Source organism: Zosterops lateralis (assembly GCF_965231275.1).
Source record: "Zosterops lateralis genome assembly, chromosome: 32".
Classification (NCBI taxonomy): Eukaryota; Metazoa; Chordata; class Aves; order Passeriformes; family Zosteropidae; genus Zosterops; species Zosterops lateralis.
Genome location: NC_139792.1, coordinates 436,507 through 457,384, shown reverse-complemented (window position 1 = coordinate 457,384; position 20,878 = coordinate 436,507). Strand labels below are relative to the sequence as shown.

General features: G+C 31.6%; 1 protein-coding gene across 2 annotated transcripts in view; it reads right to left on the bottom strand.

Moving 5' to 3' along the window:
- Positions 1 to 8,060: 8,060 nt before the first annotated feature.
- Positions 8,061 to 20,878, bottom strand: part of HOXC6 (homeobox C6) — a 29,703-nt gene continuing 16,885 nt past the window's right edge. Inside the window, exons 2-3 of one of the 2 annotated variants that reach the window (XM_083881134.1) lie at positions 17,987 to 19,619; positions 8,061 to 11,990 (exon numbers count right to left, since the gene is read on the bottom strand). In XM_083881134.1, coding sequence (XP_083737260.1) covers positions 11,641 to 11,990; positions 17,987 to 18,389 — 753 coding nt within the window. In that variant the 5' untranslated portion in view covers positions 18,390 to 19,619 and the 3' untranslated portion in view covers positions 8,061 to 11,640. Of the gene's footprint in view, positions 11,991 to 17,986; positions 20,806 to 20,878 lie in introns of those variants that run through there. The other variant, XM_083881133.1, reaches the window with a different exon arrangement.

Sequence of the window (20,878 nt, the reverse complement as noted above, 5' to 3'; positions counted from 1 at the left end):
GGAAAGAAAAGGGGAGAAAAAATGGGGCAAAAATGGGAGAAAATGTGGAAAAAATGGGGGGAAAAAATAAGGTGAAATGGGGAAAAAATTGGGAAAAAATGGGGAAAAAATGGGGACAAAAATGGCGGGGGAAAGGGGAAAATAATGCGGGAGAAATGGGGAAAATTTTAGAGAAAAAAGGGGAGGGGAAACCTGGAAAAATGGGAAGAATTTGGGAAAAATTTGGGGAAAAAATGGGGAAAAAATGGGGGGAAAATGGGGGGGAAAATATGAAAAAAATGTGAGGGAATCAGGAAAAAAATAGGGAGAAAAATGGGAAAAATTTGGGAAAAAATGTGGAAAAAATGTGAAAAATGGGCTTGGCCTTTATGCAAATCCCAAACTGGGATTGGGGAGGCCCCAAATGGGATTTGGGATATCAGGGATGGAAAATCCCCAAAATTCTCCCTCCCACCCCAAAAACGAGGCCCAGAGAGGGAAAAAAATCTCAATTTTCCCCCAAATTAACTCAAAATTCCACCTGGGAAACGCAGCCGGTTCCTCACCCCATAAAAATCCATTTTTTCCACCATTTTTTCCAATTTTTCACCATTTTCCATCTGATTTTTTTAACATTTTCTGTCCATTTTTAATATTTTTCACCCTTTTCACCATTTTTTCACCATTTTTCACCATTTTTCCACCATTTTTTCACAATTTTCCCACCATTTCCACCTTTTTTTTTTACAATTTCCCACCATTTCCACCATTTTTCCACTTTTTTCAACTTTTTTTTCCACCGTTTTCCACCGTTTTCCAACGTTTTCACCATTCCCACCATTTTCTACCATTTTTCACCATTTTCCACCATTTTTCACCATTTTCCCACTTTTTTCAACCTTTTTTTCACAATTTTTCGCCGTTTCCCAACGTTTTCTCCATTCCCACCATTTTCCCACTTATTTCAACATTTTTTACCATTTTCCATCATTTTTCCACCATTTTTTCACCATTTCTCCACTTTTTTCCACCTTTTTTTAAACCATTTTCCAACATTTTCCAACCTTTTCACCGTTCTCACAACTTTCCACCTTTTTTCACCTTTTTTCCACCATTTCCCACCATTTCTACCAGTTTTTTTCACCATTTTCACCGTTCCCGCCATTTCCCAAAATTTCCCGCCATTTTCCACAATTTCCCGCCATTTCCCAAAATTTCCCGCCATTTTCCACAATTTCCCGCCATTTTTCAAATTTTTTTTTCCACTTTTTTCAACCTTTTTTTCACCATTTTTCATCATTTTCCACCTTTTTATCATCATTTTACACCCCCTTTTCACCTTTTTTCACCTTTTTTCACCATTTCCACTCTTTTTTTCAGGATTTTTTCCCAATTATTTTGGGTTTTGAGGAGTTTCTTTCTCAATATTTTGATTTTTCGATGTTTTTTTCCCCAAATATTTTTATTTTGAGGCTTTTTTCCCTCAATATTTTTATTTTTTGAGGTGGTTTTTCCCCCAATATTTTGATTTTTTTCCCCCCCAATAGAAATAAATACAGAAAATAGAGAAATAAATAAAAATCATTTTGTTTATAATAAAAAAATAAAGCGACTATGGAAAAAAAATTGGAAAACGATGAATAAAAATAAAAAAAATGTATCTGAAAGAGGAAAAAAGCAAAGGACAAAGCAACAAAAAAATGTAAATTATTAAAAAAATATAAAAGAAATCAGATTTAAATTAATTTTTATTTTTTTTTTAATCTTAAAACGAGGCGGTTCCGAAGAGAAAACGGCGCTGAAATAAAAGGAAATAAAGCAAACAGATTTAAATTGATTTTTATTGGTATTTTTTTAAAAAATAAAGTTACAAAAGTCGAGATTTTTACAGAATTTTATTTTGTTTTTCATCCCCCAAATTCAAACTCCCCCCGAAGATCAAAGAAACGCAAATGAGACCCGAGAATTCCACTTTTTCCATGGGAAAAATCCAAAAAAAATTCCCATTTTTCGTAGAAAAAACAGGGGAAAAATCTCTTTTTCCCTGGGAAAAAAAATTCCCAGTTTTCATGGGAAAAATCAGAAAAAAATTCCCATTTTCCAGGGGAAAAAATCAGGAAAAAAAAATCCCATTTTCCATAGAAAAAACAGGGGAAAAAAATCTCATTTTCCTTGGAGAAAAATCTCGAAAAAACCTTTTTTCCCTGGGAAAAACAGGCAAAAAATCCCATTTTCCGTGAAAAAAAAAATCCTATTTTTAATCCAATATCCCCCTTTTCCTCCTTATTTCCCTCCCCCAAAAAATCCCCCCAAAAATCCCATTTTCCTGGGAAAAATCAGAGGAAAAATAAATCCCATTTTCTATGGAAAAATCCTATTTTCCCTGGGAAAAAAATCCCATTTTCCATCGAAAAAATAATAATTTAAAAAATCCCATTTTCCCTGGGAAAAACCAGGAAAAAAACTCCCATTTTCAATGGAAAAAATCCCCCCCAAAAAATCCCTTTTTCCCTGGGAAAAATCAGGGAAAAAAATCCCATTTTCCCTGTTAAAAAACAGAGGAAAAAAATCCCATTTTTCCACGGGAAAAATCAGAAAAAAAAATTTTCCATTTTCTTTGGGAAGAAAACTGGGAAAAAATCCCCCCCAAAATCCCATTTTCCCTGGGAAAAAACCCAGAAAAAAAAAAATCCCATTTTCCCTATGAAAAAATCCCAAAAAAAATCCCATTTTCCCTGGGAAAAATCAGGGAAAAAAATCCCATTTTCCCTGTGAAAAACCAGGAAAAAATTCCCATTTTTCTTGGAAAAAACCCCCATTTTCCATGGGAAAATCCCCCAAAAAAATCCCATTTTCCATGGAAAAAAACAGAAAAAAATCCCATTTTCCATGTGAAAAAATCCCATTTTTAACCCAAATTCCCCCCCCTAAAAAAAAAATCCCCGCCATTATTTTAATTTTAATTTTTAATTTTAATTTAATTCTCCATTTTTCGTTGTTTTTAACCCGGAATTCCCTTTTTAAAAGGAGATAAAAAAAGGGAATTTGGCTGATTTTGTGGCCGGGAGTTTTTAGGGCGCCATAAATTGGGATTTTTACAATCCCGGAGCTTTTTCCCGACGCTTTGACGAGCCTTTGATGCTCCCCCGGAAAAATCAGAATTTACAACCTCCCAGGGGATTTATTTGGGTTTTTTTATTTATTTTATTTTATTTTTATTTTTGGTGTTTCCCATTTTATTTTTTTATTGTTGGTTTTTATGGCTGGTCGTGTTGGGTCTGGGGAAAGGGGGGAGGAAAAATGGGAATAAAAAGGGAGAAAAAAGGGGAATAAAAGGGGGAAAAAAACGGGAAAAAAGAGGAATAAAAGGAGGAAAAAGGGGGGGAATAAAATGGGGGAAAGAGAGAAAAAAGGGGAATAAAAGGGGGAAAAAAAGGAGAGAAAAAAGGGGAAAAGGGGGGGGGAAGGAGGAATAAAAGGGGGAAAAAAGGGGAAAAAAGGAGAATAAAAGGGGGAGAAAAAGGAGAAAAAAGGGGAATAAAAGAGGGATAAAAGGGGGATAAAAGGGGGAAAAAAGGAGAAAAAAGGGGAAAAATTGGGGGGAGGAAAGGGGAAATAAATGAGGGGGAAAAAGGGGAATGAAAGGGGAGAAAAAGGGAAATAAAGGGGGAATAAAATGAGGGGGAAAGGAGAAAAAAGGGGAGAAAAAAGGGGGGAAAAGGAGAAAAAAAGGGGAATAAAAGGGGGGGAAAGGGGGGGAAATGGGAGAATAAAAGGGGGGAATAAAAGGGGGGAAGGGAAATAAAAAGGGGAACAAAAGGAGAAAAAAGGGGGAATAAAAGGGAAAAAAAGGAGAAAAAAAGGGGGGGAAAGGGGGAAAAAATGGGGAAAAAAGGGAGTAAAAGGGGGAATAAAAGGGAGGGAAAAAGGAGAATAAAAGGGGGAAAAAAGAGGAAAAAAAAGGGGGAAAGGGGGAATAAAAAGGGGAATTAAAAAGGAGAATAAAAGGGGAAAAAAAGGGAGGGGAAAGGGAGGAAAAAAGGGGAAATGAGAGAATAAAAAGGGGGAAAAGGGAGGAAAAATGAGAATAAAATGGGGAAAAGGAGGAAAAAAAGGGGGAGATAAAGGGAATTAAAGGGGAATAAATGAGGGAAAGAAATGGGGGGAAAATGGGGAAAAAATAGGGAAAATGCGGAGAAAATTCGGGGGAAAATGGGAGAAAAACGGGGTTTTTTTTAAGAAAGGGGAAGAGTTGGGGGAAAAGGGAAAAAATGGAGAAAAAAGGGAAAAAAGGGGAATAAAGGGAGGGAAAATGTGGGAAAAAAAGGGGGAATAAAGGGGAAATTAAGGAGGAAAAGGGAGAAAAAAGGGAAGAAAAATGGAGAAAAAAGGGAGGAAAAATGGGAATTACAGAGACAGAGGGGAAAGGAGAAGAAATGAGGGAAAAATCCGAGAAAATGGGGGAAAAAATCGTAAAAAATTCCAAAAAACCCCGAAAAATCGCGCTAAAAACAAGAAAAACCCGTGAAAAAACACGAGAAAAATGGGGGGAAAGGGAAAAAAAAGGAAAAAATAATTTTTTTATCTCCCAGAGGATAAAAAAAATTATTTTTAATTTTTTTTTACCATGTTTGAGGTGCTGTTTGCTGATCCCGGGGGGGAAATCCGGAGCTGCGGCTGCGGCGAATCCCAAAAAAAATTGAATTTTTTGGGGTTTTTCCTGCCCGGGGCAGCCCCGGGAGGAGCCGCAGGAAAAAAAGGAGGAGAAAAAAAGGAGGAGAAAAAAAAAAAAAAAAAGGAGGAGGAATCGCCTCCCCCAAAGAAATTCCTGGATTTTTAAAAGGAAAAAAAAAATGGGATTTTTGGGGGGAAAAAAAAGGGGGGGGAGGGTCCGGGGGGGGAGGGGGGGAGGAAAAATATTTTAAAATTTTATAATTTAAATTAAAAATTAAATTAAAAAAGAGGGAGGGGGAAAGGGGATTTTTCTTCGGGTTTAAATCTCTGATTTTTCCTTTATTTAATCTCTTTTTTTTCTTCTTTTTAAGGTCTTTTTTTCTTTCTTTTTAGGTCTTTTTTTCCTTCTTTTTAATTTCGTTTTTTTTCCTTCTTTTTTAGCTCCTTTTTCTCCTTTTTAAGCTCCTTTTTCCTTTTTTTTTTCAAGCTCCTTTTTGCTTCTTTTTACTCTTTTTTTCTTCTTCTTTTTAGCTCCTTTTTCCTTATTTTAATCTCCTTTTTTTCCTTCTTTTTTAGTCCTTTTTTCTTTCTTTTTAATCTCCTTTTTCCTTCTTTTAAATCTTTATTTTCCCTTTTTTTCAGCTCCTTTTTCCTTCATTTTCAGCTCCTTTTACCTATTTTTAATCTTTTTTTTTTTCTTATTTTTCAGCTCCTTTTTCCTCTTTTCTCTCTCCTTTATCTCCTTTTTCCTCCTTTTAAATTCCCTTTTTTTTCCTATTTTTAGCTCCTTTTTAATCTCCTTTTTCCTCTTTTTGTCTCCTTTTCTCTTCTTTTTTTAATCTCTTTTTTCCTTCTCTTTTTAATCCCCTTTTTTTCCTTATTTTTAATTTCTTTTTTCCTCTTTTTTATCTCCCTTTTCCCCCCTTTTTTCCTCCCCTTTTATTCCTTTTTTAATTTTCCTTTTTTTCCTCCTTTATTTTCCTTTTTTTTCTTCTTTATTTCCCATTTTTTCCTCTTTTTTTTCTCTCATTATTTTTATTTTTTCCCTTTTTTTATTTTTCCCAAACCCTCTGTAACCCTTGACCGATTCCTGACCTTTTTCCCTGGAGGAAATTAAATATTTTTAAAATAAAATTCGCTTTTTTCTTTTAAAAAAAACCTTTAAAAAGCTAAAAAAACTTAAAAATTAAATATATTAATTTTAAAAATTAAAAATAAAAAGAGAAAGATATGAAGGAAGATCCAACAAAAATTTTCCACGATTTTTTTGATGCCAAAAATTGAGATTTTTATATTTTTTTCTATATTTTTCTCTTTTTTTTTTTTTTTTTTTTTTTTTGGGCCTTTTTTATATTTTTTTTAATTTATTTTATTATTTTAAAGGTTTTTTTGTCTCTTTTTCTGCGGGACGAGGCGGCAGCGGCCCCTAGTGCTGGTTCCACTCATTTTTTCCTTTTATTTTAAATTATTTTTGGATTTTTTCAAAGTTATTTCTTCATTTTTTAATTATTTAAAAAATCATTTTTAAATTTTAATTTTTTTTCTTATTTTCTACAATTATTTCCTAATTTTTTAAAATTATTTATTGACATTTTAAAGTTATTTTTTGATTTTTTAAAGTTATTTCTGGATTTTCTAAAATTATTTTTTGTTTTTTTTTTTTTTTTAAAGTTATTTTTTGATTTTTTAAAATTATTTCTTAATTTCTGAACTTTTTTATTGTTTTTTTGGGGGGTTGGGGGGCTTTTTGGTATTTTTTAAAATTTTTTTCTTGATTTTTAAATATTATTTCTTGATTTTTTAATTAAAATAATTATTTCGAATTATTGGGGTTTGTTCCAAGGGGATTTTTCTTGCCTGGGGGAATAATTTAAATAAAAATCAGGGGTTTTTCCCTTTTTTTCCTTTTTTTTATTCCTTTTTTTTCCTTTTTTTTATTCCTTTTTTTTCCTTTTTTTTCCTTTTTTTTCCCCTTTTTTCCCCTTTTTTTTTTACTCTAAAACAAAAAAACACCCAAAAAAACCCACAAAAAAAATTAAAAATAAATTAATTAAATTTATTTTATTTAAATTATTTAAATTATTTATTTAAATTTTCCCTTCCTACAACTTTATTTTTATTTCTTTTTAATTTATTTTTTTCTCCGCCTTTCTTTGGGGTTTTTTTTGGGTTATTTTTTTCCTTTTTTATTTTATTTTTTCACCTTTTTTCCTACAATTTATTTCCTACAAAGGAGCGCCAGGAAGGGAGAAAAAAAAAGGGAAAAAAATCAGAATTTCCAGGGATTTTCTGGCCTCAATTTCTGATTTTTTTGGGAGTTTTATTCAGGTTTTTTGGGGGGTTTTATTCACGTTTTTTGAGGGGTTTATTCTGGTTTTGGGGGGTTTTTATTCTGTTTTTTGGGGGGGTTTTATCCATTTTTTTGGGGGGGTTTTATCCACATTTTTTGGGATTTTTTTCCCCCGGTTTTTGGGGTTTTTTTATCTCAGTTTTGGGTTTTTTTAATCCCATTTTGGGGGGTTTATCCTGTTTTTTGGGGAGTTTTATCCCGGATTTTTGGGGGGTTTTTATCTCGATTTTTGGGGGGTTTTATCTCAGTTTTTGGGGGGTTTTATCCCAATTTTTGGGTTTTTTTCGTTTTTTGGGGGGGATTTTTTGAGGTTTTGGGGGGGGTTCTATCCTGGATTTTTTGGAGATTTTTATCCCAATTTTGGGGGTTTTTTTTCCCTTTTTTTTTTATTTTTATCCCAATTTTAAGGGGTTTTTATCCCGTTTTTGGGAGGGTTTTACCCCCTTTTTTTCTTGGGTTTTATCCCAGTTTTGGGGGGATTTTTGGGGTTTTGGGGGGATTTTATCCCATTTTTTAAAGTTTTATCCCAGTTTTTTGGGGTTTTTTAATCCCAATTTTTGGGGGGATTTTTTGGGTGAGTTTTATCCCGATTTGGGGGGATTTTATCCCAGTTTTTTGGGTTTTTTTGGGGGGTTTTGGGTGTTTTTTTCCCTTTTTTTGGTTTTTTTTTTGGGGGAGGAATTCAGGATTTTCCCCTCCCTCTTTCCAGCTTTTCCTTCCCGGAGTTTTTTGGGATTTTTTTTCCTCTTTTTCTTCAGTTTTTTTATTGATTTTTTAAACACAAATTCCAGTCCGGACACGAGCAAAGGATCAAAAGGGGGGGAAAATCCTTTTTTTAGGATTAATTTCCCTTTTTTTGGTGATTATTTCCTATTTTTTGACCATTATTTCCCTTTTTTTACAATTATTTCCCATTTTTTTACTCTTATTTCCCATTTTTTACAATTATTTCCCAAATTTTAAGGATTATTTTCCTTTTTTGGTGATTATTTCCCAATTTTTTACAATTATTTCCTATTTTTTACTATTTTTTCCCAATTTTTAAGGATTATTTCCCTTTCTTTTGTGATTTTTTACGATTATTTCCCCCTTTTTACGATTATTTCTCTTTTTATTGCGCCAATTTCCGGTTTTTTTACGACCGTTCCCGTTTCTCAACGAGAATTTCCTTTTTAAAACCCACAATTGCCTTTTTTTTATGATCGTTTCCTCTTTTTTGTGCCTTTTTTTTTGTTTTCTTTGAGTCATTTCGGTGCCAAATCCTTTTCCTTTAAAATATTTAAATAAATCCTGCAGGGCCCCTTTTTTTTATTTGTATTTATTTCTATTTATTTCTATTTATTTCTATTTATTTGTACTTATTTTTATTTATTTCTATTTATTTCTATTTAATTTTTATGTATATTTATTTATATTTATTTCCAATTATTTCCAATTATTTTCTTTTTCTTTTCTTTTAATTTATTTTTTAATTTTCATTTATTTTTGTTAATTTATTTTCATTTATTTTTATTTATTTCTGTTTATTTTTGTTTATTTTTCTATTTTATTTATTTTTGATTTTTTTAATTTTATTTATTTATTTATTTTTTAATTTATTATTGATTATTTATTTATTTATTTTTAATTTATTATTTATTTGTTATTTATTTATTATTATTTATTTATTTGTAATTATTATTTATTATTTATTTTGTTTGTTTTTCCCCCAGGAATTTCTCATTCCTTGACCCTCCCTTTGAATTCCCAGAAAAAAAATCTCCCAAATATAAAAAATATTATTAAAATTCAGCTTTTTTAATCAATTTTTTTCCCTTTTTTGGTGTTAAATCAACAATTTCCCATCTCTAAAAGGATGAGGTTTTGCATTAAAAATGATAAAATTTATTAAAAATTATAAAAAATGATAAAAAGTGAGTAAAAAGTTATTTTAAAATTATTTTTAAATGATAAAAAATTATAAAAAATAACAATTTTTCCCTTTTTTTCTCCTTTTTTCCCCCTTTTTTTCCCCTCCCACTTTATTTTTTCCCTTTTTTTTTTGGGAAGGCGCAGGAAAGACGAGACCAGACAAAGGAAAAACAGGATTTTTTAGGGGAAAAAAACCACAAAATGAAATAAAATAAAACAAAACAAAATAAAATAAAATAAAATTAAATTAAAATAAAATAAAACAAAACAAAATAAAATAAAATAAAATAAAATAAAATAAAATAAAATAAAAATAAAACAAAATAAAATAATAAAAGTAAAATAAAATAAAATAAAATATAACATAAAATAAAATAAATAAAAATAACATAAAATAAAATAAAATAACATAAAATAAAATAAAATATTTTTCCACTGAACTCAGAGGCCGCCGGGGGCAAATTTCAAAAAAATAATTTTCGGATTTTATTTGGTTCATTTTTTAAATAATCGACAAGAAAAGTCCTCGAGGACTCGGGGGGGACTTTGTACAGCACGAGGGAAACACGAAATTTTATTTTTTTTCTTCAATTTCATTGATTTTCTTTCACTTTTTTTAAATTTTTTTATTATTATTTTATTTAATTTTTTTCTCTCTTTTTTTTTTCTACCTCTAGGAATTCCATTCACTTTTTTTTTTTCTTTTATTTTTTTCTCATTTTATTTATTTTTTTCTCCTTTTTTTTTCTTTTTTCTCCTTTTTTTCCTCCTTTTTTTCTCCCTCTTTTTCCACCTTTTTTTTCTCCTTTTTTTCATCTTTTTTTCTCCTTTTTTTAACTTTTTTTTCCACCTTTTTTTTCTCCTTTTTTTCACCTTTTTTTTTTTTCACCTTTTTTTTTCCTCGATTTTTTTTTCTCCTTTTTTTTCTCTCTTTTTTTTTCTCCCTTTTTTTTTTTCCTCTTTTTTTTTTCACCTTTATTTTTTTCCCCTTTTTTTTTCCACCTTTTTTTTCCTCCTTTTTTTTTTCCTCTCTTTATTTTTTTCCCCTTTTTTTTTTCTCCTTTTTTTTCACCTTTTTTTTCTCCTTTTTTTCACCTTTTTTTTTTTCACCTTTTTTTTTCCTCGATTTTTTTTTCCTTTTATTTTTTCTCCTTTTTTTTTCTCCTTTTTTTTTTCTCTTTTTTTTTCTCCCTTTTTTTTCACCTTTTTTTCTCTCTCTTTTTTTTCACCTTTTTTTCACCTTTTTTTTAAATTCAATTTTTATTTATTATTTATTATTTTTTTTACCATTACAGCGCTAAACCATAAATATAAATACAATAAACCCACAAACACAGAGGGAAAAATCTCGACACAGAAAAAACCAAAAAACCGTCACAGTTTTTGTGGCTCGCGGGAAATGAGGAGGAAAAAAACCCGAATTTTGGGGCAGAAAAAAACCGCTTTTTTTGGGAAATTCCCACCGAAAAATTCCGATTTTTTTCTCACCGGGTGGAGGAAAAATCAGTGAAATTTTTGGGCGAATTTTGCCCAATTTTGCCCCAAATTTTTCCCCATTTTTGGGGGGGATTTGAGGATTTCTGGCGTTAATTTCTCCTCCTCAATTAATTCCTCCTCGTTAATTAATTATTTCATGAGTTCATTCATTTCCCACTTTTCGCTTTTCCACCTTTTATTTCTCCACAGTTTTTTTTTTTTCATTTATTTGTCCTTTTTTTATTAATATTTGTCCATTTTTTGTGTCCATTTTTTTGTCCATTTTTGTGTCCATTTTTTTCACTTCTTCCTTTTTTCATTTGTCCTTTTTTTTATTATTTATTTGTCCATTTTTTTTTCCATTTCTCTGGGGATTTTTCATTTCCCCACTTCTTCATTTCTCCAGTTTTTTCATTCGTCCATTTTTTCATTCGTCCATTTTTTCATTTGTCCATTTTTTCATTTGTCCATTTTTTTCCATTTTTCCACTTTTTCCACTTCTCCTTTTTTTACATATAATTTCTCCACTTCTTCCAGTCCTTTTTTTTAATATTTTCTCCATTTTTTAAACGATTTTCTCTTTTTTTTTCAGTTTTTCTCCATTTTTTCCATTTCTCCTTCTCCCATTTTTCCTCCCTTTCACCCTCCCCTCCAACACCATTATTTTCCCCTCCCATATATATAGATATATTTAAAAAATCCTTTTTTAATTCTTTTTTTTTTCTCCAGCCATAAATACCAGGGGAAAAAAATAAAATTAAAAAAAAAAAGGGGGGCGGGGGGGGGGATGAGGAATAAAATAAAATAAAATGGAATGAGGAATAAAATAAAATAAGATAAAATAAAATTAAATTAAAATAAAATAAAATAAAATAAAATAAAATAAAATAAAATAAAATGGGGATAGGATAGGATAGGATAGGATAGGATAGAATAGAATAGAATAGAATAGAATAGAATAGAATAGAATAGAATAGAATAGATGGGGAATAGATTAAAATAAATGGGGAATAGAATAAAAATTAAAGTAAAATAAAATAGAATAAAATAAAATAAATGGGGAACAGAACAGAATAAAAATAAAATAAAATAGGAATAAAATACAATAAAAAATAAAATAAAATAAAATAAAATAAAATAAAATAAAAATAAAATAAAAATTCAGGGAAGGAAAATAAAGGAAAAAAAAGAAAAAAAAAAGTAAAAAAAATTAAAAATAGACTAAATATTGGCAGCTGGAGCCGGAGCTGTCAGTCCTTCTTCTCATCCTCGGGCTCGTCCCGTTTCTCGTCCTTGGCCAAAGAGTCGGCGGGTCCCGCCCCTCCCCCCCCTCCCCCTCCCCCTCCCCCTCCGCCCGCCCCTCCCCCCGCCCCTCCCCCGCCCAGGCTGGAGCTGAGATTTGTCTCCTTTTTCCATTTCATCCTCCTGTTCTGGAACCAGATCTTGATCTGGCGCTCGGTGAGGCAAAGCGCGTTGGCGATTTCGATCCGCCTCCGCCGGGTCAGGTACCGGTTAAAGTGGAATTCCTTCTCCAGCTCCAGGGTCTGGTACCGGGAATAGATCTGCCGGCCCCGCCGCCGGTCTGCGCCATAACCCACCCCTGGGGGGGAAAAATATAAATATAAATACAGAAATAAATACAGAAATTATAGATCTGCCGGCCCCGGCGGCGGTCCGCCCCATAGCCAACACCTGGGGGGAGAAAATATAAATATAAATACAGAAATTATAGATCTGCCGGCCCCGGCGGCGGTCTGCCCCATAGCCTACCCCTGGGGGGGAAAAATATAAATATAAATACAGAAATTATAGATCTGCCGGCCCCGGCGGCGGTCTGCCCCATAGCCCACCCCTGGGGATAGAGAAAATACAGATAAATATACAGATAAATACAGATAAACACAGAAATTATAGATCTGCCGGCCCCGCCGCCGGTCCGCCCCATAGCCCACCCCTGAGACAGGGAAAATACACAAATAAATATAAATAAATACAGAAATTATAGATCTGCCGGCCCCGCCGCCGGTCTGCGCCATAGCCAACACCTGAGACAGAAATAAATATAGATAAATATACAGATAAATACAGATAAATACAGAAATTATAGATCTGCCGGCCCCGGCGGCGGTCCGCCCCATAGCCCACACCTGAGACAGGGAAAAATACAGAAATAAATACAAATAAATACAAATAAACACAAATAAACACAAGGAAAATAGAGAAATGATCATTTCCCCAGTAAACCCTATGGTCCGCGCCACAGCCCACCCCTGGGGGACAGAAAAATGCAAATAAATACAAAGAAAATATAGAAATTATATTAAAAAAATTTTAAAAAATTCCTCCCTAGTTAGAAAAAAAAAAGAAAAAAAAAAGATAGAAGAGACAAACGGGCTGTTAAAAATAAAAAAAAAAAAAAAAAAGACAAAGACAAAACATAAATTAAAAAAAATATTCGCCCCTAGTCAGGAAATAAATAAATAAAGGAGGGGAGACAAAAGGGGCTGTAAAAAAAAAAAAAAGAAATAAAGACAAAGACAAAATATAAATTAAATTTAAAAAAAAAAATTCGCCCCAGGCAGGGTAAAAAAAAAAAAAAAAGGCGAGACAAAATGGGCTTAAAAAAAACAAGACTAAATATAAATTTTTAAAAAAATTCCCTAGTTAGAAGAAAAAAATAATAATCCAGAACAAGACAAAACATAAATTAAAAAATAAAAAAAATCCCCTCAGCCAAAAAAAGAAAAAAATCACAAATAAAAACCACAAAAAAAAAAAAAAAAAAAAGGCGGCGAGACAAAACGGGCTTTAAAAAAAGAAATAAAGACAAAGACAAAACATAAATTTTAAAAAAAAAAAATCCCCCCTAGTCGGGAAATAAATAATTAAATAAAAGAGGCGAGACAAAACGGGCTGTAAAAGAAAAAAAAAAAACAGAACAAGACAAAACAAAACATAAATTTAAAAAAAAGAGAGAGAGAAAAGGAGGCGAGACAAAACGGGCTTTTTGAAAAAGAGAAAAAAAAAAACAAGACAAAGACAAAACATAAATTTAAAATAAAAAAAAAAAAAAAAAAGAAAATCCCCCCAGTCAGGAAATAAATAAATAAATAAATAAATAAAGCAATAAAGGAGGCGAGACAAAATGGGCTGTAAAAAAAAAAAAGGGGAACAAGACAAAACAAAACATAAATTAAAAAAAAAAAAAAAGAGACAGAAAAAAAAAAAAAAAAAGAGAGAGAGGAAAAAAAAGAGAAAAAAAAAAAAAGGAGGCGAGACAAAACGGGCTTAAAAAAAAAAAAGGAACAAAACATAAATTTAAAAAAAAAAGGGAGAAAAGTCTTCCCAGTGAGAAAAAAAAAAAAAAAAAAAAAAAAAAAAGAAGAAGCCGAGATAAAAAGAGCTTAAAAAACAAAATACAAAACAAAACACACAAAACAAAAATGAAATAAAAAAAAATTAAAAGGGGGAAAAAAAATCCCCACAGTCAGGAAAAAAAACCAGCAAAAAAAAATCCACCAAAAACCACTTAAAACCCACAAAAAAACTACAAAAAAACCCACAAAAACCTCCCCAAGCGGCGCCTCGTCCTCCCCCTGCCGGGGTCGGTGTCAGGGAGAAAATAAATAAATCAAAAATCAAAATTCCAACGTTTCTTTTCCACCAGAGGGGGGAAAGGGGGGAGGGGGGAGCTCAGAGCGCTCAGAATTCAATTTAAAAGGGAATTTAAAGGGTTTGGAATTAAATTTAAAAGGTTTAGGGTTAAATTTAAAAGTTTTGGGGTTAAATTTAAAAGTTTTAGGGTTAAATTTAAAGGTTTTAGGGTTAAAATTTAAGGAGTTTAGGCCGGGTTTGGGTGGATTTTCTGGGGTTTTAACCAGAAAACTTTCTGGTTTAATTTTATGGGGTTTTAAAGGGGTTTTTTAAGGGTTTTTTGATGGATTTTGAGGGGTTTTGGTTGGATTTTATGGGGGTTTTGTTGGTTTGTTTTTATGGGGTTTTAGGCCGGGTTTTGGTTAAATTTTCTGGGGTTTCTGTTGGATTTTATGGGTTTTTTGTTGGATTTTCTGGGGTTTTAAACTGAGTTTTGAGAGGTTTTTGTTGGATTTTAAGGGGTTTGGGGTGGATTTTATGGGGTTTTTATTGGATTTTTATGGGTTTTTTATTGGATTTTATGGGGGTTTTGTTGGATTTTCTGAGGTTTTAGGGCGGGTTTTGAAGAGTTTGGCGTTGATTTTATGGGGTTTTTTTTATATTTTCTGGGGGTTTGTTGGATTTTCTGGGGTTCTGGTTGGATTTAGGGGGTTTTGTTGGATTTTTTGGGGTTTTAGGGCAAGTTTTGGGGTTTTATTCCGAATTTTCTGGGGTTTTAGCCCAGGGTTTTCAGGCCAGACCTGGCACAAAATAAGGCCAGGGGGGTTTGGGGAGATAAATCAGATTTTATTGAGTTTTAGGCCAGATTTGAGAGGGTTTAACCCAAATTTTATGGGGTTTTTGGGCGGGTTTTATGAGGGTTTTTTGGCAAGATTTTATGGGGTTTTATCCCAGATTTTATGAAGTTTTTGGCTGGATTTTATGGGGTTTTTAAACCCAGATTTCATGGGGGGTTTAGGCCAGATTTTGCAGTTTTGGCCCAGATTTTTTTGGCTTTTATCTCAGATTTTGAAGGGGTTTAGCCCAGATTATTTTTGGGGTTTAGCCCAGGTTTTTGAGGGGTTTTAGCCCAGATTTTTTGGGATTTTAGCCCAGTTTTGTCCCGGATTTTGAGGCTTTTTAGCCCAGATTTTGGGGAGTTTTAGCCCAGGTTTTGTGGGGAGTTTTAGCCCAGATTTGGGGGAGTTTTATCCTGGATTTGGGGTATTTTTAGCCCAGGTTTTGAGGCTTTTTAGCCCAGATTTTGGGCAGTTTTAGCCCAGATTTTTTTTGAATTTTATCCCAGATTTTTGTGAGTTTTAGCCCAGATTTTTTGGGGGATTTTAACTCAGATTTTGAGCAGTTTTATCCCAGATTTCCCCTGAATTCCCTGGATTTGCCACAACCCAGACACAGCGAGGAAGGCGCATCTTCCCCTGGGCCCAAACCCTTAAAAAAAACCCAAAAAAAACCCAAAACCCCCCAAAAAAACCCCAAAAAATCCCAATTTCACCAACCCCCTTCTGGCATTTCCCCTCCTCTCCAAACCCTGAGGAGGCAAAACCGGCCGAGCTCTTTTTTTATTTTCCCTTTTTTATTTTCCCTTTTTTTTTTCCTTTTTTTATTTTCCCTTTTTTCCCCTTTTTTTTCCCCCTTTTTTTTCCCCTGTTTTATTTTCCCTTTTTTTTCCCCTGTTTTATTTCCCCTTTTTTTTCCCTGTTTTTATTTTCCCTGTTTTCATTTTCCTTTTTTTTCCCCCTTTTTTTTTTCCCTTTTTTATTTCCCCTTTTTTTATTTTCCCTTTTTTATTTTATTTCCCTTTTTTATTTTCACTTTTTTTTTTCCCCTGTTTTTATTTTCCCTTTTTATTTTCCCCTGTTTTTATTTCCCTTGTTTTATTCCCCCAGTTTAATGGGATTTTACGAGCGCTCGTATTTCACCGCCGGGAGCCGAAAGCTTTTAATTAGGAGCGACTTTAACAAGGCGAGAGGCCCAATCATAAAAAAATAAAATAAAATAAAATAAAATCCAGGAGAAGGAGGAGGAGGGAGGGAAGGAGCCCGAAATTATTGTTTTTATGGCCCCATAAAACCCGGGAGCGCCGGGGGAAAGGGGAGGGAAAAGCTCGTAAAATTTAAGGAGGAAAAAAAAAAAAAAAGGAAACACACACGGTGAAAAAATCCTCGGAAAAAACCCAAATAAATCAAATAAAAAAGGCAAAAAACCCAAATAAAAAAGGCAAAAAAAAAAAAACCACCAAATTAAAAAAACCCAAAAAAACAATTAAAAACTCAAACTCCCCCCAAAAAAATAACCAAAATAACACAAATAAAAAAACCACAAAATAATCAGAGAGTTTTTGTTTAATTTATTTTCCTTCCCCAAAAAAATAACCCCCCCAAAAAAACCCGCCAAAAATGAGGGAGATTATTTAATTCATTTCCCTGACGAAAAAACCTAATTAAAAAAATAAAAAAAAATATAAAAATAAATAAACAGCTCACCACAAAGAAACTATTAAAAAACCATTTAAAAAGCCCGTCAAAAATAGAAAAAAAAAATATAAATAAACAACTTACCACAAAGAAAAAGGATATTAACAAAACCAACTTTAAAAATCCCAACAAAAGTATTAAAAAATCTATTAAAATATGAAAACATATGGACATATAAAAATCATGTAAAAATATAAATAAAAATACGTAGAAATGTATAAATATATAGAAAATATGGAAAATATATAGAAAAATATTATAATATGTAGAAAATGTATAGAAAATATATAAAAATACATAAAATATATAGAAATATATAGAAAATATGTAGAAAATACGGAAAATACGTAGAAAATAAGGAAAATATATAGAAAAATATTATAATATCTAGAAAATACATAGAAATACATAAAATATATAGAAATATATAGAAAATATGTAGGAAAATATAAAAATGCATAGAAAATACATAGAAATATAGAAAATATATAGAAAAAATATAAGAAATATATAGAAACACATATTTAAAAATAAAAAATATATGTAAACACACAAAAACACATTTAAAAAGAAAATACATATATAGACACATAAAAACACATTTAAAAATATAACATAGATATGTAAACATATAAAAGCACATTTAAAGAGATAAAAATTATATATAAACACATAAAAACTCATTTAAAAATATAAAAAAATATATAAACGCATAAAAATAAATTTAAAAATATAAAATATACATAAAAATACGTTAAAAATATAAAAAATATATAAAAATACATTTAAAAATAAAAAAAACATAAAAACACATAAAAACACATTTTAAAATATAATATATATATATGAAAAATACGTTAAAAATATAAGAAATATATAAATACATTTAAAAATATAAAATATCTATATAAACACATAAAAACACATTTAAAAATATAAAATACCTATATAAACACATAAAAACACTTTAAAAATATAAAATACCTATATAAACACACAAAAACCCATTTAAAAATATTTTTAAAAAGTATAAACACATAAAACCCCATTTTAAAATATAAAATATATATAAAAATACATTTAAAAATTAAAAAAATATAGAAACACACAAAAACACATTTTAAACTATAATATATATATTAAAAAAAACGTTAAAAAATATAAAAAAATATATTAAAAAATACATTTAAAAATCAAAAAATATATATAAACACACAAAAACCCCTTAAAAATATTTTTTTAAAAAAAACGTATAAACGCATAAAAACGCATTTAAAAACATAAAATATCGATATAAACACATTAAAAACGCATTTAAAAATATAAAATATCGATATAAACACATCAAAGCGCATTTAAAAATATAAAATATCGATATAAACACATTAAAAATAAATTTTAAAAAACCCACATTAAATATATATATATATATATAAAAAAAATAATAAAAATAAGAAGCGGCACTCACCGCTGTGCGAGTTCATCCTCTGCATCCAGGGGTAGATCTGGATCCCCGCTTTGTGCTCGGGCGCGGCCGGGGCGCGGCTCTGCTCGCTGGGGAACTCCTGGGTGATGGACCCCCCTGCGGCCCCCGGCCCCGCGCTCTGGCGGCAGCTGCTCAGCCCCTCCTTGTCGGGGTAGAAGGAGGCCGGGTACTCGTAGGGCGGGCGGGCCTGGCCGAAGAGCACGGCGCCCTCCTGGGCCGGGTAGAAGGGCGCGGAGTAGAGGCGGTTCTGCACCGCGGGGCCGTAGCCCGAGAAGGGCCGAACCGCCTCGTACGAGCCCGAGTTCAGCCCCACGTTGGGCAGAACCTCCTGGCCCGGCCCGCCCAGGTGGCACGGCAGGGATGCGTTCGTGAAGTACGAGTTCATTCTTTTTTATTATTGTTATTCTGATTTTATGTCCTTTTTTTGGGATTTTTTTGGGATTTTTTTCTGATTTTTTTCTGATTTTTTTTCTGATTTTTTTTCTGATTTTTTTCTGATTTTTTTTCTGATTTTTTTTCTGATTTTTTTCTGATTTTTTTTTTCTCCGGATTTTTTTTTTTTTTTTCTGAATTTTTTTTTTTTTTCCGGTGGGGTTTTTTTTGTTTTGTTTTGTTTTTGGTTTTTTGTGGTTTTTTGTTGGGTTTTTTTTCTTCTCCTTCTTTCTTCTTTTTTTTTTTTTTTTTTTTTTTTTTTTTTTTTGGAGGATTTTTAAAAGGATTCTTCAAGGATTTTTCTCCGTATTTTTTTCCTTAATTGTTAGGATTTTTTCCCGACTTTTTTCCTTAGTTTTTAGGATTTTTCCCGGATATTTTTCTTTAATTTTTAGGATTTTTACCGGATTTTTTTCCTTAATTGTTAGGACTTTTCCCGGACTTTTTTCCTTAGTCTTTAGGATTTTTTTACCGGATTTTTTTCCTTAATTTTTAGGATTTTTTCAGGATTTTTAAAGGATTTTTTCCGGATTTTTTAAAGGATTTTTAAAGGATATTTCAGGGATTTTTCCGGGGTTTTTTCCGATTTTTTTTCTGATTTTTCCGGATTTTTTTCTGGTTTTTCCTTATTTTTCCTTATTTTTTTCTTCTTTTCCTTCCTTATTTTCCTCTTATATTTCCCTTATTTTTCCTTGTTTTCCTCTTATATTTCCTTCTTTTTCTTCCTTATTTTTTCCTCTTGTATTTCCCTTATTTTTTCTTCTCTTTTCCTTATTTTTCCTTCTTTTTCTTCCTTATTTTTCCCTTATTTTTTCTTCTCCTTTTCCTTTTTCTTTCCTTATATTTCCCTTATTTTTTCTGGATTTTTTCTTCTCTTTTCTTTATTTTTCCTCTTGTATTTCCCTTCTTTTTTCCTTATTTTTTGTTCTTTTTTCCTTATTTTCCTCTTATGTTTCCCTTATTTTTGTTCTGTTTCTTTTTCTTCTTTTTCCTTATTTTTCCTTATTTTTCTTCTTCTTTTCTTCTTCTTTTTCTTCTTATTTTTTCCTTAATTTTCCCTTACTTTTCCCCGCAACTTTTTCTTCTTCTTTTCGTAGTTTTCTTGTAATTTTTCACGATTTTTCTTGAATTTTTGGGGTAGTTTTTAGGGTGTTTTCTGATGATTTATGAGTTTTTTCCTCTTCTGGAATTTTTATTATTATTATAATAATTTCCTGGCTTTTCTCTCTTTTTCCCTCTATTTCCTCATTTATTTTCCCTCTATTTCCTCATTATTCCCTCATCAATTTCCTCATCTCCATCCTCATCTCTTTCCTCATTTATTTCCTCATTTATTATTTCCCAAACTATTTTTTGATCCGTTTCCTCATCTGTTTCCTCCCCTCTTTATTTCCTCATTTGTTTTCTGCTTTTCCCCTCTGTGTGACCCCTCCACTTCTTCCCCTCGATTTTCCCTGTTTTTTCCTCTATTTTTCCTTCAATTTCCTCTATTTTTCTCTTAAAAATTCCCTTAATTTTTCCTCTATTTCCTCTATTTTTCTCCTCAATTTTTCCTCTATTTCTTCTATTTTCCCCTCAATTTTTCCCTTTATTTCTCCTCTATTTCCTCTATTTTTCCTCTATTTTTCCCTCTATTTTTCTCTATTTTTCCCCTCTCTATTCCCCTTCTCTCTCTTTCCCTTCCACTTCTTTTTTCTATTATTTTTCCCCCTCTATTTCTCCCTCTCTCTATTTCCCCCTCCTCCAATATCTCAATTTTCCCCCTTCCCCTCAATATTTTCAATTTCCCCCCTCTCCAATAACCACTAATAAAAAAAATCAAATTACAACCCTATTCCCCCCCCCAAAAAAAAACCCCAAAAAATCCAAATAAAATCAGAATAAAATCCAAATAAAATCAGAATAAAATCCAAATAAAATCCAAATAAAATCAGAATAAAATCAGAATAAAATCAGAATAAAATCAGAATAAAATCAGAATAAAATCCAAATAAAATCCAAATAAAATCCAAATAAAATTAAAAAAATCACCTTTCTTTGCTCTTATTTTTTTTCCTGTCTCTGTCTCCTCTTTTCCCTGTGTATATTTATATTTTCCTGTCCGGCCGCGGTGTCCGAGGCGGGTTTTGTGTGTTTCGGTGGGATTGGGGTAGAGGATTGTTATAGGGAAGGCTCCGCTCCAGGACGGACAGAGCGACACCATCAGCTGACCCGGGGGGAGCCAATGGCGAGCGCCGCTTCCCCACCAAAAAAATTCATTTTCTGCGGCTTTTTTTTTACACCAGGAGTCCCCCCTTGGAGTTGGGAAGGGAAAAGGGATGGGGAGTTCATGGCAGTTAAAAAAAATATATATATGGATATGTTTATATATATATCCCCTCTACCCCCTGTCCTCAGCACGCAAAAAAATAAAATTAAATTTAAATTAAAAAGTTAAAAGTG